This window comes from Ptychodera flava, chromosome 10 (genome assembly GCF_041260155.1).
Source record: "Ptychodera flava strain L36383 chromosome 10, AS_Pfla_20210202, whole genome shotgun sequence".
In the NCBI taxonomy this organism is placed as follows: domain Eukaryota; kingdom Metazoa; phylum Hemichordata; class Enteropneusta; family Ptychoderidae; genus Ptychodera; species Ptychodera flava.
The window spans coordinates 11040644-11058774 of NC_091937.1; the positions used below are offsets into that span (position 1 = coordinate 11040644).

The 18131-nt window shown below is 38.3% G+C and overlaps 1 protein-coding gene across 1 annotated transcript; it reads right to left on the reverse strand.

Annotated features, from left to right (window-relative positions):
- Positions 1-12995: 12995 nt before the first annotated feature.
- Positions 12996-17653, reverse strand: LOC139141975 (cytochrome P450 2U1-like). The gene is made up of 3 exons (XM_070711757.1): positions 17239-17653; positions 14749-15729; positions 12996-14138 (listed from the first exon to the last, which is right to left on the reverse strand). Exons 1-3 carry the CDS (start codon positions 17561-17563, stop codon positions 13945-13947), a joined length of 1500 nt encoding a protein of 499 aa, XP_070567858.1. The 5' UTR covers positions 17564-17653; the 3' UTR covers positions 12996-13944.
- Between the last annotated feature and the right edge of the window lie 478 nt (positions 17654-18131).

Consider the following 18131-nt stretch of genomic DNA (forward strand, 5'->3'; position numbering starts at 1 on the left):
ACCGACTATAATTGCGGCTTCTCTGACGACAATTTCTCCATTTCTCTTCCCTTGCCGTTCACAGGCACTTCTATTTCTACTGCCAAATTCAAATTTCGAACCTCCCGGCTTTATTCGTTTTTATATCTAGAGACCTCCTGCGAAACGATTTCGAGCAATGGTCTGGCCGACCACAAAATATAATGACTAATCCCTCGCAAAACGGCGTGGAGAATTTTTACTAATCAATAAGCCCGGCAACCACATGATATGTATAAAAAATAACATCACTCTTTCTCTATGGGTTACTAAAATTTCGTGAAATCTCCTTGAATTAGAGTGCAATATGTTACTCCTTTGTCTCCGTTCGTAATGATTTGAGGAATTTCCTCGTAGCCTGTCCCTCCGTTATATTGCACACACCATTGTTCTTGGTTGCTTTGGCCTTTGGAGAAACAAGAAGGTGCCGCAGAGTTTGATTGGGTTTGAAAACAACAGATATGCTGTATTTCGCGTAATTCTGCATAGTTTCTCAGAGATGGCTTGTGCCTTGTGTATGAGGCAATGTGGCCATGCCTTTTCGTTTGTTTATTGATTTTATGACTATCTCTGGTATGGGAGGACAAAGGGATCGTATTCTTATGTTGTTTCTGTGCCCATTCCGGATAACTGCAAGCGGCCAGTGACTCAGCAGGTCGACAACTTATCTTCTTCTCTTGTACCAGGGGTTTCACGTCAGTATTTTAGTATTCGGAGCACTCCACGTTTTTGGTAAAGGGGATGGTGAGAAGGGCAATTAAGATACTGAATAGTATGGGTTGCTTTTGTACACAGCTTTAAATTGTCAGCTAACCATTTGCATTTCTAAGACAAACAAAAGCAATGGCATGGTTAGTTTTCAGTCTCGCTGGTGAACTTGCGTTCAGCTTTTGCATCGTTGATGCTGCTGAGTCAGGAATACTTGGCTGTTTTATTGTAGAATGTAGTAAGTAGAAATAAATAGGTGATAAAATGAAAATGTACACGAGTCTCTAAGAAAAAAGGACCATTGCAAAAGGTCGAAAACCATTGTTTGAAAACGAGGAGATGTTTGAGTGTGAGTCATTTTGTCGTCAAATGTGCATAGTTTGTGATGTAATCAATCCTGCTCGTAAAGTTTTGTAGTTTCTTGAAGTTGTTACCAAAGCGTGTACAATTTAGGTAGACAGAAATTATGCAGTTACTTTCTTTAATTTTATTTGTCTGTGACCGAGACTTAAGAAGTTTCTTCCATGGTTTTTTGGGTAAAATACACCTGCTTATCAACTGACAACAGTAAAATAAAGACATTGAAAAATAATGTTCAAAGTCAGCCACTTTGACAACCGTGGATACAATAAAACGTATTTGTCATATAAAATAAAATTTATTGCGCTAGTACCGAATTACCGTTTAGTTCAGACGCGACCTTGACAATGATATATATATATATATATATATATATATATTATATATATATATATATATGTTTGTTTTTATTTATTGACCCAATGAGCTGATGACACGTAACAACTTCAAGTTCTCTATGCGTCTCTCATAATACTTTTGGGCAAGGATATGTGATCAGAGTTTTGTATTTCAAGCATTTATAAAAGGCATGACGAAAGTACAGAATTTCTATTAGTTTAAAAATAATCTGTTCACCGTTTGAGGAAATATATGTTGCTTGACCGGTAATTTTGGATGTAAGTTTATTGATTAAGGTGGAATGCGGCCCGGGGACACAACTTCAGACTTTTACTTTTTAATATATTATCTTGTTTACTGTTTGTGAGGGCTCATTTTTAAAGCCCCATGAGTAAGAAAAATTTTGACATTCTTAGTTTTTTCTAAAATTGAAACATGTGCTTTCCCTTAACACAGAGATGGCGGGCATCTTGCACTTCAAATATCAGAGACGTTGGTATTTGTGTCTGTAGAACCAGACTTTGCACGGTGATCCCTAATGTTTTATTCGTGATTTTTAAATGCTCAGTAAATCGTTTAAAGTTCATTAAGGAAATTCGAGTATTTTGCGATTTAGGTGCATATTACCTTTGATGCACACATAATAAAATGCCGAATTGTAAAGTCGTAAAATTGTATTTTCGGGTGGAGTGTAATCAGATCAGTCACTGGACATCCGGAATGGTCCGTGGAGGTAGGGACTGGACAAAAGTAACAGTTGGAGGCCAGTGTTATTTTTCACGCAAGGAGTTTAGAAGGATTATGAAATTTCATGCTTGACTTTTGGGAGGGTCACAATTTTTTGTGCAATTATTAGAAGGCAAGATGTGACCGATATTGTGCCTCATCCAAAAATATCGAATCATAATACATGGGAGTCTAATGGGCAAATTAATAACAATTTTCCTTTATTGAACAAGCTATACCTGTATATTGATATTAATGTACACTTTACTTCACATTCCAGGTAAAACGTGCATGGATGTACAAGAAATTTGATATTTATATTTCACCGAAAATGTGCATCCGCTATACATGGTTGTCTACAAGAAAACTATGAACACTTTTTCCTACATAAAACTAAATATTTGTAATGTGCAAACGTTTCAACACAATTTGTACAAATCTGAATAAGGTCATCCATAGGGACTGGTATACAAATTATTATAAAGCTGTCGGACCAGCCGAAATAGCAAAATTAGCCTCAAAATTACGAATTTGCATATTTCATCACATAGCTGATTAAGGGTATCGCTGGAGATCTGTACTCTAAATATTAAAGGAATGACACTAGCTGGTTCGGAGAAGAAGCTGAAATGTACAAAGTTGACTTGCACCGGACGACGAACGGCAGATGACGGATGCCGAATGCCAGACGATAGACGACGCCACACATCCATCTATTAGATAAGCTCTACATCACTGACAGCGTTTAACAATTCATACAAATTGAATTTAGAATATGATGGTTAGTGCATATGTGTACAAGAACGTCAATTTGAAATTTCACCAAAAAGATTCATTATACATGGTAATCTATGAGAAAACTATGAATTGTTTTTTATTATACCGAACAAGCTAAATCTGCTTTTATCAGCGTTTGGCCAAATGTAGTAATTTAGTAGAAAAGAATAGGGTGTTTGAAAGTAAAGATGTGAAGACAAAATATGATATTAAATTTCAATGCAAATATTAATTGGCCACTCAAAGTCTATAGTAGTCTATAGGTAAACTATTATATATTTTGTGTGACAAAACTTGCTATATCTGTGTAAGTATTTGTAAATTTACTTTTAGGTTGTGCTATATTAAGTTTAGTGGCGACCAATGATACTATTCTCAGTATAATAACAAGCCAAACAATAAATAAAGGTAAACTTTTACAGCTTTTGTTCCTGTTGATGATTTTGAACAGAAAATTGTATTTCAAGTAGTTTAAACGCACTCTGTTATTTCAAAGTTCTTTACTGGTCGTCTGCTGCTCTTCCGACTACAATAATTTTGAAATTTTCTGGAGCGACGACAAAGCCAAAATGACCTTCAGTTGACGGAATGATTTCATCGTCTGGTAACTTAAAGTGGAATTGCTGTATGAGTCGTGTCAGAAAGAGAAACATTTTCATGTTTGCTAGCTGAGAACCGAGGCACTAAAGAGGACCTGTAGCCGAAAAAAGCTGCAATAAACAATATTGGAACTAATTTGGGGTGATTGGATGGTGAAGTAATGTCGATTTAATCTACAAATGATCTATTTTGTCCCTTAAAGTTTGTGAATGTCTTATAAGACGAACGCAATTTGTTATTTGCTCTAGAGCATTTCCTTCGATTGAAACACTGCCGTTCTGTGTTAAACATCATTACTTACCCACTGAAAATGGCATTAGCCGTTCACTGTTCACAAGTCTCCCCGAGTCATCCAGAAACTTAGCAGGATCAAACTTCTCTGGATGCTCCCACAGTTCCTTGTTCATAAGCTTAGCCCAGAAGTTTGGTATTATTATGGATACCTTTGGAATGTTGTAACCAAACAACTCAGAATCCTCCATCATCGACCGTGGAATACCTAAGGGAACAATGCTTGCTAACGCTGAACGTCCAACAGCACCGCTTCTACGTAAGAGAGTTTGGCTTTGTCAGCATAGGATGGAGTATTTTCAAAACCAATGGCGTTTTTATTTCACTAAAACAATTCTCTTGGATATCTTGGTTTAGGCAAAAGTAGAGTAAGGCCCATAGCAAAGTAGTTGCAATGGAATCAGTTCCAGCGCTGAGAAGGACAGTTAAGAATATTTGAGGTGGTCTGGATCTTCTGAGAAGTTGCTTGAGTTGTACTTGTTTGATGGATTTCTTTTGTAGTTTTGCACTTGACGTATGTACCTCCGATGAACTCTTGAACAGGTTCACACTGTGAAATCATCTAAATATGTTCAGCTATTGATTTTTCCATGAACATAACCAGCCGGTTGTGCTGTGCTACAAGCATGGTTTTCAATGGCAAAGGCAAACGACACAGCAACGGAATAAAAGTGAGGATAGAAGACCGTTTGGAATTCACTGCTATCTGACGACTGATCTCCAGAAGTCCCACACCTCGTCGTCATAATGGAATCGCTTTCTGAACGCGTTGTGAACAGGTTATATTGAAAAAGCACTTATAATAACCCCAGCAAATCTGTAGGCGCACCGTTTAATTCTCACAGAGTCTTTAAGAGATATTGGCTTTCTTCTTGAATTCCTAGCTCCGTCGAGTTTTGCATGCCATTCCTTGCTAATGGAAGATATTCGAGCAGCATTCGAATTGGCCATGGCGCAAAAAGGATGTCTGCACACGAGAAGAGTAACCAGATAGTTCTTTTGAACAGGTAAGGTAGAATACACCTTCGGATTCTCAAATGCTAAAGTAGTTTTCTGATCTATCACTTGACAATGTGTCGGCTTATTGTGGAACCTTTGGAATGACTAAGACTTTCACCGACTTTTTCTTGAAACCGAAAATTATTTTTTCTCTCAGAGATAGCATCGGGATCGAGGCCATTTTGAAGTTCGATGATTGGTTAACGTGGGAGAAGGGATACTATAAATAAAAGGGCAAGGCCGCCAAGATTGGTGAGGATGGCTTCTCCCTAGTAACCAAGAGGACGTGCTTGGTCTTTTGCATGGGTTATGAACTTCTAGGAAGGTTTTCGAATTCGTTACAATGAAGGATTTGTAACGTTTTTTCGTAATATATTTAGAACTTGAGGCCACATCCAGTTTAAGGCAGATTGGAATTGGATTGGAATGGAATCAGTTCCAGCGCTGAGAAAAAATAAAAATAAAGATAGAGAAATTGGTACAAATGCTAAATTTATGTTCTATAATTTAGCAGGTATTCCTAGCTGGGACCACAATATAGTTCTTCTGAACTAGTCGAGTTGTGGCCCCTTATGTTTATACTATATAGATAACATAAGGTGTACATCTGCGGATATGGACAGAAAAATCTATAGCAATGATTACAAACTATATTTCATATCAGGTACAGATCAAAAAATATATTACGAGAAACAAATGATATGAGACAGATCATAAAACAACAAGACAACGTGACCAGAAAACCCCACATCTTTTGGGGAAAATAGTATCAACAGGCAAGTAGCCAGTCTTTTAAATGACGTTTGAAATGTTTCTTACACTTAACTTTTTTATAGAATCTGGTAGTTTGTTCCATAGCATAGTTGCAGCATATTTCAAATTATGTTGGCTCAAAGTAAGATTAACCTTAGGAATATAGAAGTTTTCACCAGTTTTAAGACGTGTTGAATAACTATGAGGCACTGGATCGAGGTAACGATATACCGAATGTGAGAAATGACTATTTTTAAGGTCAAAGATAAAAGTACAAGTATTAAATTCACATTGCTTATGGACATTGAGAATTCCCAGTTGCTGAAATAGAGGGGCGGTATGAGCTCGCGCAGCAGAGAATGTGATAAGGCGGACAACCTTTTTCTGTAAAATTAGGATAGGTTGGAGTAAAGAACTGAATGTATTCCCCCAGATCTCAATACAGTAACAAATATGGGGTAAAATCATGGAGTTATAAAGCAAAAGCAAAATTTCTTTGGGGACGATATGACGAATTTTAGAAATAATTCCAACCATCGGGGCGATTAATTTTCTAACTTTATCAATGTGAGCCTTCCAAGTCAAGTGCTGGTCTAAAATTACCCCCAGATAATTTGTTGACGAGACATTCGCGACCATATTTCCATCCACACTCAAGCTGCCCTCTGTATTTACCAGCCTCTGGGGTGTTTTAATTAACATAAAATTTGTTTTTTCTACATTAACAGTGAGCTTGTTTGCACTGCACCAGTCACAGGCCTTCTGAAAGTCAACATTTATCTGGTCAAGGTTGATGACACTTGTGTTTTTAATAAATTTGAACATATTTGTATCGTCAGCAAATAGACGAAAATCGAAAATATCAGTAGAGTTTACAATATCATTTATATATAACAAAAATAAAATAGGACCAAGAATAGACCCTTGTGGAACCCCACATTCAATTGACCTATATGACGAAAATACATTGCTTATATTGACGGTTTGTTTACGTTCTGAAAGATAGCTTTTGAACCAGTGTAAAGGCAACCCCCTTATACCATAATAGTCTAATTTTTGTAACATAATGTCATGATTAATTGTATCAAAAGCCTTTCTAAGGTCTATAAAAATCCCAAAAGTTGTGAAACCATCGTCAAGTTTTTCCATTATATCAGAGATCAAATCGGCCAAGGCAAGTTTTGTACTATGTTTTTTGCGAAAACCAAATTGAGTCTTGAGGAGAATATCATACTTCTCCAGGTAAGTGATGAGTTGGTTTTTAACAACAGATTCAACTATTTTACTGAAGACTGGTAAAACAGAGATAGGCGATAATTTCCAACATTCGTAACAGAGCCCTTTTTATAGACTGGTATGACTTTGGCAACTTTTAAGTCGTGTGGAAAGATGCCTTGGCTTAAAGAACAATTTATTACATGTGCCAATGGATAAGAAATAATGTGTGCTGCATGGTTACAAGCCTAGGGTGAATCATATCTTGCCCGATGGATTTATTGGGGTCAATCTTCCTAATTTCATTGAACACATCATTTTCAGAGACCGGGCGAAAGAAAAAAGAATTAAGATGGTCGCCTTTTAGATATTGACGAAAATCCCCGTTGATACGAATTTTCTCAGCAAGATTAGGCCCTACACTGGTAAAATACTCATTAAACTCTTCAGCAATATCAACACTATCCGACAGACAAGGCTGGTCGGGTCTATTTGTATGCAATTTGTCTGGGGTACATTTTGTACAGGAATTGTTCAAAATTTCATGTAAAACTTTCCATGTCTTATTGGTGTTCCCATTTGCATTAATTACCAGATTAGTATAATATTTTTTCTTTGCTGATTTAAGTAGCTTCGTCAGTAGATTTCTGTACAATGTGTACTTATTTTTAACATTTTCATCGTAAGGATTATTTTTCATTTTACTAAACAATTTATGTTTCGTGTTGATGGACTTAAGCAAACCCCTAGAAAGCCAAGGTTTTTTGATACATTGTTGCCTGTTACGAACTGAAATCACCTTGAGGTGTCTCTGCATAACGTCATAAAAGATGCTATGGAAATTTGCATATGCATCAGTTGGATCCTCGCATTCGTATACAGATTGCCAGGATACATCACTCAAATCAGCCAAGAAAAGATTTTTATCGTAGTTCTTAAAATCATATTTCTTAGTTCTATGATGCGGCCTAAATACATGATTGAGGTGTTTAAAAATACCAAAGATAGGGTAGTGATCAGAAATATCAGAGAGAACAACGCCACAATCAATGAAACAATCCGTCATATTTGTTATCAGATGATCAATGACAGTACTTGAAGTGTTCGTGACTCTAGTAGGGGTGTCAATTACTTGCATAAAATTGTACATATTCAAAAGTGTGACGTATTGAGCAGCAGATGGAGACTCAACAGATGTGTCAATGTTTACATCGCCAAGAATAATACAATCTCTCGCTTTGGTTGACATCTGGTCGAGGCATTCTTCAAAACTGTCAATGAATTCACTACACGGAGTATTTGGCTTACGGTAATTTACACCTACAACAACTTTTTTGTTGTCAATGATCGTTTCAATAAAGAGTGACTCACAATGCTGAATTTTACATGACTTTATGCGGTTGAAAGACAAAGACTCGTGTATGTAGAGTGCCACTCCACCACCATGAGATCCCTCACGATTACAAGTAACTAGATTATATGAGGGTAAATTATAAAGACTGTGATTTGAATTGGGATGCAACCAAGTTTCTGTGAGAGCCACAAATAAAAACTTCTGGTCTAAAATATTCAAGAATGCAACGAGGTCATCAAAATGCTTAGCCAGGGATCGGATATTCAGGTGTAAAAAAGAACATGAAGTCTTGGACAAAACTCCACTGGCGTTAAATTGTCTACGCTTAGTGATGTACAATTGCGTTTTACAATAAAGTCTTCAGACATAAGCTGAATAATAAAACAAACATACTGACGTCCACATTATTTGATGTGATGAAGATCTTCATATGATTTCATCTTCACAACAGGGGAGCTGTCTTCTTTCCTGAGATATATGTGTCCGTTTTGTGTCCAAATGTACTTCCATCTCGCTGTTTTCCTTTTATTGTTGACTTCGTGAAACAATTTCTTGTTCTTGGTGGTGAGCTGTTCATTAATGTAGATACGCGAGTTCTGTTGTACCGGAGAACGTAGTCCAATGTCTGACGCATTCTTGTTACGTAGATGTTTCTTGGATTTGTATAGATTATTTCGCACGCTTCTTCTAGTAAATCGAACAATGATGGTAGAGGTATGTTGTCCTTGCCTTTTAGGCAAGCGGTGACTAATGTCAATGTCACTCTCTGCCACGGATACACCAACTGCATTTGCCACTTTTTCGTTACAATTTTGTCGGTGTCCTCATCTTGCGTTTCCGTATACCGTGAATTTCTAGATTGTTTCGCCTGGTATACTGTTGTAAATCATCGATTTCTTCCTCCGCTGCTTTAATTTTGCTTTCAGTTACTTCCAACTTCTTACGCAATGCCGTGTTCACTGTAATAAGTTCTTGCATTTGTGTTTTGTAGTCGTCAAAGAAAGAGTTCATAAAATTTACCGATTGTTGTAGTTCTTGCAGTGTACTGGACATCGACGAAAGGCTGTCAACTTTCTTGCATAATGTCTCAAGCCTGCTTTCAATACTTGACATTTGGGTTGGAGCTCCATTGTCCGCCATCTTGCCTTTGTTCGTCTTTCTACTGTTGGTGGTGCGTGGAAATCTTTCAGCTTCACAAGATCTGCAAAGGAGGAGATCCCCTTGGCACAGACGTACACCCCTGGTCTTGTCGCAGTCGTTGCATTTCATCATACATACTCAGAGAAATGTTTAGTCACTTAGAATGGGTGCATACTCAAAAAGTCCTGGAGAGCTCTTTTCTCGCGTGCAGCCCCGACGACGACGCCATCACACCGTCTACTTTCCCAAATTGGACTGTGTGCCATTCTGAATCTCAAGCTTCCATAGTATAAGATTTATTGATTCAGTAGCTGTGTACTTATTGTATTGATTTCTGAGTACCAATATTAAAGAGGCACTCCCACTTGGTAGCATTTTTAAAACACAAATTTTTAATGCCACGGTCGATATTTGACGTGCGACTCCGCGTGGATCGCGAAATATCGATAAAAACATGTCATTTCCCGTGCGTATTTTTCACATCTCAAAGTTTTACGATCGTTTCTGGTTATGACCCCAAATCCCCGAAAGTGTGCTGTTGTGCTAATTGACGATATTCTAAGGGGTCCAAAAACGTTCGAATGACGCAATTAATTTACCTCCAATTGCAATGACTTTATATACATCATTATCAATGCCTTTACCTCTGGTAATTCTTTTTTAAAACTTATCCTTAGATTTTGTCGTGTTCATTATTCTCAATCAGTTGTATTAAATTTTTAAACAATACCACATAGATATCAGTTTTTACGTGTAAATATTAATTGCCTATGATGACTACATTTTGTCGTCTGCCACACAGTTACGCGTGGTTCGATACATAGCGGCCGCCGCGTGTGGTATGCGCGTATACCACGCGGCGGCCACTATGCATACTATGTATCAACCGCACCTATCTGTGCTAGTGACCTATGCGAATTCTGGTGGAATCAGCAAACTTTGTTTTCGTTTTTTTTGCCGAGTCAGTAGGACTCGGCTTTCTCCCATGGGACATGACCGCTCACCGACGCGAGTGGTACTGCTGTGGCGTACAGCAGCGTCAGCGTAGACTCGTACTCCATAGCTTAGTTGACAATGGCCCCAGTGCCGAACATTCTATGTTCGGAAGCTGAATCAGGTGGGCCACTGGAATTCAAACTTTAACTTTTTGAGGACATGTTTTATCGATATCTCGCTATCCTCGCGCAGTCGCCATGTCAAATATCGACCGTTGGCATTAAAAAATTGTGTTTTAAGAATGTTACCTAGTGGGAGTGCCTCTTTAAAGAAGAAAGGAATTTACTCGACCCCTGATCCCCTTACACGGCACTGTGTAAATCAGAAGCTGGAATACAAAAATCCGGAGTTTCGATGATATTGTGATAAAATATTCCTTTAGAATGAGAAATTGAAATGAGAGTCGTCGGTAGAAAATATCGCGTTTGATTAACCATGTCACGTTGATAATATAATATTATTATTGTACACGGCAAATTGCCACGCATTTTGTGTATACAGCGGCTATATTATTGTAGGGAGCAATCAAAATTTCACACTGAAGCACCATCAGTTCTTCCAGGCAATTCGCATGATACATCGAAATGATTTAATAACAGGAAAGGTGTCTTGAGGTCGAAGTGACAAGGGTACCGTGGACAAGGCTACCACAATCAGCGACATGTGAATGCGAAATGGGGTTGAAACAGACAGTGGTCGAGGTGACCTGCTTCGGGCGGGTATATAGGCACTACACTGAACACCGAGCACATGCGCCATTTGAGAAAGATGACAAGAGGGCACATAACAAGTTTCTTTTCTTTTCGCCTAAGGTATCCGCAAATGACTTTCGAATAACAAAACAAAGGTCATTGCTGCTCATACCTTTGTTATTATGCAGCTGAGGAAAATTCCTTCTTGTATCCTCGAAGAGAACATAGAAGACTTTTTGATGAAAGCTTCTTTGATCGCTGGATTGCTGTTCAGAACCACCCTTAGCTCCGTACCAAGTCGCACACTGAAGACGTCTCCATAGACTTTAGCCCACTCCTTGAATTTTTTGTGAGGTCTTTCGCCAAGACGTAACAGGCATCCAATTAGAGGCAGACCCGAGAGACCAGGTGATAGGTTGCGTCGATTGTAACGATACCACAGAGCTGTGGTTAATATGATGATGAGAACGAAGAAAAACATGGAGAAACTCGAACATAGTGAGAAGCCAATCGCGTTCAGTTTGATTGAGGTAAGATGAACCACTGCCACTTCAATCTTTATGGAGTGGTCATAAATGAATGTGAACGTATTTTGTCAAATGACGTCACAGTCAACACCATGATGGGTTGAAAGGTCATCTACGTCACGTCATTTAGATTTATACAATAGTGAAAAATATATATAATTTATCAAGAAAATATTTGTACAAATTATCCATTGATCATAAAGTATGAAGGAAAAAGTTACATTTAACCTTTATCCTGCAAAGATGAGGGCTACATTTTTATTACAGCGAGTTGACCTTTGTCCGACAACTTATAATGTGACGATTATTGTGTACATCCTTGATTTCCTCAATTTCATCGGAAGTTTGCTTGCGCATGTGTAATAATATTCACGTCGCCAGTTTGACCTTGTTCCGCTGCAGTCAAAGTCAATCATCTGAAACATCATCATCAATCATCTGAAAAGGGATATATCTAGAGCAAAGTTTACTCCTGTATTTCATGGAAATATAGCCCCTTTCTGGTGAGCCTGAAAGTCATCACACTAATTTTGTAAAATTCCTACATCTTTTTTCGACTATCTTGCAAATTTTGATATTTTCTGTTTACTTGAGACTTGGTTACACATTCTGCAACGGTGTAGCATAAAAACAGGCAGAAAGGGTAAAGTTGGCAGTGGAGTCTCTGTTTTTGTCAAAAATTGGCGCTGTGCTGGCATAACCGATTGTATTCCAATTTATCTGATTCTGTATTTCTTATGTTAGATTGTCATACATTTGGCTTTCCAGCTAATATGATTGTAGGATATGTTTACATTACAGCAGAGGAAAACGATAGAGATAGAGGGTTCAAAACGATATGTATCCGAGAAAAAGTGCAATTGAGTTGCCAGACCAACAAATTGTAAATTTCAAAGCTAAATATCCAGTTTTTAATTTTATACTTATGGGTGATTTTACTGCCAGAATTGCATTAGAGTGACTTTGTTTTGAATGATTCAATAACACATATACCACTTAGTGCAGATAATTATGAGGTGGATTTTTTGACATACAATGCAACTCGAAAGATTCAATGATAATCCTTTTGGTAGAAGGCTATTGGAATTGTCTCGGAATCACTGGTTTCGCTTTCTAAATGGAAGATGGGGAAGTGACCTAGAAGGTGAATTTACTTGTATGAAAAATAGAGGGAAAAAGTGTGGTAGATTATTTCATTGCTTCAAGCACACTTTTTAATGACATATCTGAGTTCAATGTTGAAGATAAGAGTGATTCTGATGATTTTCCTTTGAGAAGGTTTTGTCATAGAAAAAATTGCAATAATGAAGGGTAACTGATGCAGATATTCAAAACTATTGTAACTGATTAGGGGAGTTTATGAATTGTTATTATATGGTGCTGCCACCGATTACCTGAAGATGACAATTGAAAAGTGATAAAGCCAGTTGGACGCAGCCAAAATGGTTTAATAAAGACTGAAAATGCAAACGAAGAAATGTATAAAACACTTAGAAATTTCAAAACGTCAAATGATATAGTCTTAGAATGGAAAAAGATCGGCAATCAAATTTTCAACCAAAGTGCAGATCTAGAGTGAATAACGAAAGATTTAAAAATTCCATCAGTAGTAAAATTTGGTTACAGGGACAGACCAATATTTGCAACACGTTAAGCATTTTAGGGGGACGTTAAGCTTTTCTCAAACTTTTCTTCCAGTGACTGGATAAAGCATTTTAAGACCCTCCACTATCAAGAATGGCACATAACTAGGTTTGGTATTATTGTGGAAGACTTTTTAGAAAACATCGGCCCCCAACCAACTAGATAGCCATATCGGCCCCCAACCAACTAGATAGCCATATTGAAGAGATACTGAATGGGAGATATACAAGTACAGAAATTGTTTGTGCATTAGATAAGTTAAAAGCTGGTACATCCCGGGCCCGGATGGTATCCCGAATGAATTTTATCGAAACGCAAATCCAAGTCTAATCACAGTACTAGATTTCATGTTTAGTGTAATTTTGACTCTGATGTTTTTCCGAGCGTGTTGATTAAAGGGATAATCTCACCACTCTATAAAAAGGGCATGCAGTTTATAGGATCCTAACAACTTTAGAGGTGAACTGTTTAAGCAAAGTTTTTACTTCAATCCTCAACAAGAGACTGGTCAAACTGGGCTGATAAGCAAGGTTGTATCACTGAGTATGCATGTTTGCAGGCGGGCGGACAGGCAGGCAAGCAGGCAGCTTTTGACTTGCAAAGATATATCTGTACCATAATATGCAAAACAAGACATTATCGACTGTACCCCTGTAATTTCTGTCAAGTGTCTTATAATGTTGCAAAACTAGGGTTTGTTTGGAAAAGGACAGACTTAAAGGTTCCTAAATGTTCTACATGACATTACAACGCTTTCACTAATTCTATACTAAATTAAACGCACTCTGTTATTTTCCGAAGTTCTTTACTGGTCGTCTGCCGCTCTTCCGACTGCAATTATTTTGAAATTTTCTGGAGCGACGACAAAGCCAAAATGACCTTCAGTAGACGGAATGATGTCATCGTCTGGTAACTTAAATTGGAATTGCTGGATGAGTCGTGTCAGAAAGAGAAACATTTCCATCTTTGCAAGCTGAGAACCGAGGCAGTCACGAGGACCTGTAGCCGAACAAAAGTTAAAATATTTTAGTTTTTTTTAATGTTCATTGGTAAATAATATTTACATAAGTCACATGCTGTACAAAACAATATTCATGCAAAACTTAACAAGTATATGAATATTAAGTAGCTTGTTGTTAAATGCAAATAGATAAGTTTGTTTGTGGCCCCGTGAAAAACTGAACTACTTCCATTCCATACGTGTTTCTAATGACAACATTGCCACAATGTAATAGGTGAAAGCTCCTGTATACCATTATCTGCATGAAGTGCACCATCTGGCAAGATTTCGAACAAAAGTTTACATGAGGTCAATACTGTATGTAACAAAGTATATATGGTCATGCATAGTCACAGTTGTACAGTGCATGTGATTTTATTAAACACCCCAGAATGATTTACTGTATGTTTAAACTTGTGATGAGTATCGTTTGTACCGTTTTAGTTTATTGTGTTAGGAGCATCAAACAACGCAAATATCTTTACATTTCAAAGAAATGTCTCTTAAAGTTTGGGAATATCTTATTAGACAGAAGTAAACTTGTTCTTTACTCTAGAGCGTTTCCTTCGATTGAAACACCACCGTTCAGTGTTGAACATCATTACTTACCGACGGAAAATGGCATAAGCCGTTCACTGTTCACAAGTCTCCCCGAGTCATCCAGAAACCTTGTAGGATCAAACTTCTCTGGATGCTCCCATATTTCCTCGTTCATGTGCACAGCCCAGAAGTTTGGCATTATTATGGCTCCCTTGGGAATGTTGTAACCATAAAACTCCGCATCATCCATCATCAACCGTGGAATACCCAAGGGAACAATGCTTGCTATTCGCTGAACTTCAAGGAGCACCGCTTCTACGTAAGGGAGTTTGGCTTTGTCGGCATAAGATGGAGTATTTTCAAGACCAATGGCATTTTTAATTTCGCTGGAACAATTCTCTTGGATATCCTGGTTTAGGCAAAGGTAGAGTAAGGCCCATAGCAAAGTAGTTGCAGTGGTATCAGTTCCGGCGCTGAAAAGGACAGATAAAGAATATTTGAGGTGGTCTGGATCTTCTGAGAAGGTGCTTGAGTTGTACTTGTTTGATGGATTTCTTTTGTAGTTTTGCATCTGATTTATGTACCCTCCGATAAACGACTCTTGAACAGGTTCACACTGTGAAATCATCTCTGAATGTTCGGCTACTGCCTTTTCCATGAACATATCCAGTCGGTTGTGCTGTTCTTCAAGCATGGTTTTTAATGGCAATGGCAAACGGCACAACAACGGAATAAAAGTGAGGATTGAAGACCGCTGGGTATTCACAGCTATCTGACGACTGATCTCCAGAAGTCCCTTGAACACCTCGTCGTCATAATCGAATCGCTTCCCTAACAGCAAGTTGCAGGTGATGTTGGAAACGGCACTCATAAGAATCTGACTCAAATCTGTAGGCGCACCGTTCAATTCTCCCAGTGTCTTCGCGAGATGCAGGCTTTCCTCTTGAATTCTTAGTTCGGTCGAGTTTTTTGCCATTCCTAGCTCATGGAAGATATTCGAGCAGCATTTACGGAGATCTTTCCAAGTAGGCCATGGCGCAAAAAGGATGCCTGGATACGAGAAAAGAAAGAAGGTTCTAGAAAACACTTAAAGGTAGTATCCTTCTTCGGATTCTAATGATTTTGAAAAAGTTTTCTGATTCATCACTTTACAATGCGCGGGCTCTTTGTGAAACCTTTGGAATAACAAAAATTTTTCCGACTTATTTTGTGAAAATCGAAAATTAATTTTTTCCCAGAGATAGCATAGGGATCAAGGCCATTTGGAATTCTAATTATCGTTTATCGTTTAACTTTTTTCCTTGGTACTTTACAGTTTTCCAAGAGCCAATCGGCCAAACATATATGAATGAAAAGTAGTGGTTTCGACACAGTTTTGTTCTTTCCCTATCATAAGAGGAGAAAATTGCCTTTTGAAATATACAGAAAGAGTCATCGGCAATAAACACATTTTCACTCTCATTGACATATCTTAACTCTCACCAAAAGGAAAACTGATAAAAGAGCGTCGACATAATTTCTAGAGTCTACTAAAAGCACATATTTATGAGATTACGTTCACAACAGCTATCTGAAAACAATTACGAAAAGGTATTTTTTGTGCATTAGTTTCATGACTTTACTTTCAAACTAAAATTCTTTCATAAAATTATTCTTGCAGAAGGGACGTATGAAAGGGTTATTGACTGACTTGGACTGCATGTGCGAGTTTGGAAAGGTATATACTAAAGGGACACCTTGGTCACTAAGGTATTGCTGATGCATACAAGTGTGTAAAGATGAGGCTGAGATTTAACATAGTTTCCTGTATTGGAGAAGGGACAATAAATAAGATGGGAAGGACGCCAAGATGGCGAAATTGGATTCAGGTCACCACGACCTCCAATCGTTTCGACCCCATCAGCCCACGTCACCTCGACCCATCAACCCAAGTCACCTCGACTTCCCCTATACAAACATTTAGAGAGATAAGCATTTGCTGACTGTGTAAATGAAAAACTGGATTACAAAGATCCAGAGTGTCGATAACATCTAGGATAACGTATTCGGTTAAAATGGCGGATATTTGTCAGTAGACGATATGATGTTTGATTGCCAATACATTACTATTGTTGTACACGGCCGATTGTCACGTATTTTTGCATATCAAAGTGGCTAAATTATTGTTTTGAAACAAGCAGACTTTCTGAGATCACAAAAACACAGTCAATTCTCCAAGGCAAATGGCATGAGACATCGAAATGTTTTCATAAAAGGAAAGGTGTGACGAGGTCGAAGTGACGAGGTTGCCACGAGTAAGAGACATGAGGATGTAAACTACTAGGGTCGAAACGGACAGGGATCGAGGTGACCTGCTCCAGGCGAGGATATAGGCACTGCACTTAACATCGAGCACATGCGCCATATTGAAATAAGATAACAAGGAGCATATATAACAAGCCTCTTCTCACACAGCCTCAGGAGAATGGCCGCCTCAGCCGTTCGCAAATGACTTTCGAAAAAAACGATTTTTTTCTAATTGATGCCTCCATAAGAAATTGCTGTTCTTCATGCTCATACCTTTGTTGTAGTGCAGCTGAGGTAAAATTCCTTCTTGTATCCTCGAAGAGAACATAGAAGACTTTTTGATGAAAGCTTCTTTGATCGCTGGATTGCTGTTCAGAACCACCACAAGCTCCGTGCCAAGTCGCACACTGAAGACGTTTCCATAGACTTTAGCCCACTCCTTGAATTTTTTTTGAGGTCTTTCGCCAAGGCGTAACAGGCATCCAATTAAAGGCAGACCCGAGGGACCGGGTGGTAGGTTGCGTCGATTGTAACGATACCACAGAGCTGTGGTTAATATGATGATGAGAACGAAGACAACACGGAGAAACTCAAACATAGTTAGAAGCCAATCGAGTTCACCTTGCTATGAGGTAAAATGAACCCTTGTTACTCAACTTTTATGGAGTGGTCATGGATGAACTGGATGAAGGTATTTAGTCATATGACGTCACAGCAAACACAATGAACAGGCTTAAAGGTCAATCGAGTAAAATTACTCAGATCTATACAATACTGAAAAATATATATAATTGATCAAGAAAATTATTGTACAAATTATCTATTGATATGTTACACAGGGAAAAATTGTTCTTTGCCGTGATCTAACGAGGACGCTGGTAAAGGTAGGCGAGAGCTACACCTTGGATTTCAGCCAGCTGACCTTTACCCGGCATCTTTCAGCGTCTTTCACAGCTAAGAAAGTGCGCCCTCGTGTTGGAAACCTCCGGATTTTGCTCTCCTACTTTGCTTAGTCTCGCGTTAAACCTGCGATTTCACCTTTACAAAAAGTGACATCTTCATCGTGAAGCGTTTGTGGCCACAGTGGCATCACCCAAGCATGTTGCAGTTCTCCAATGCACGTAAACCGCTATCGAGAAAGGTTGCCAACGCTTCTGCAAAAAATT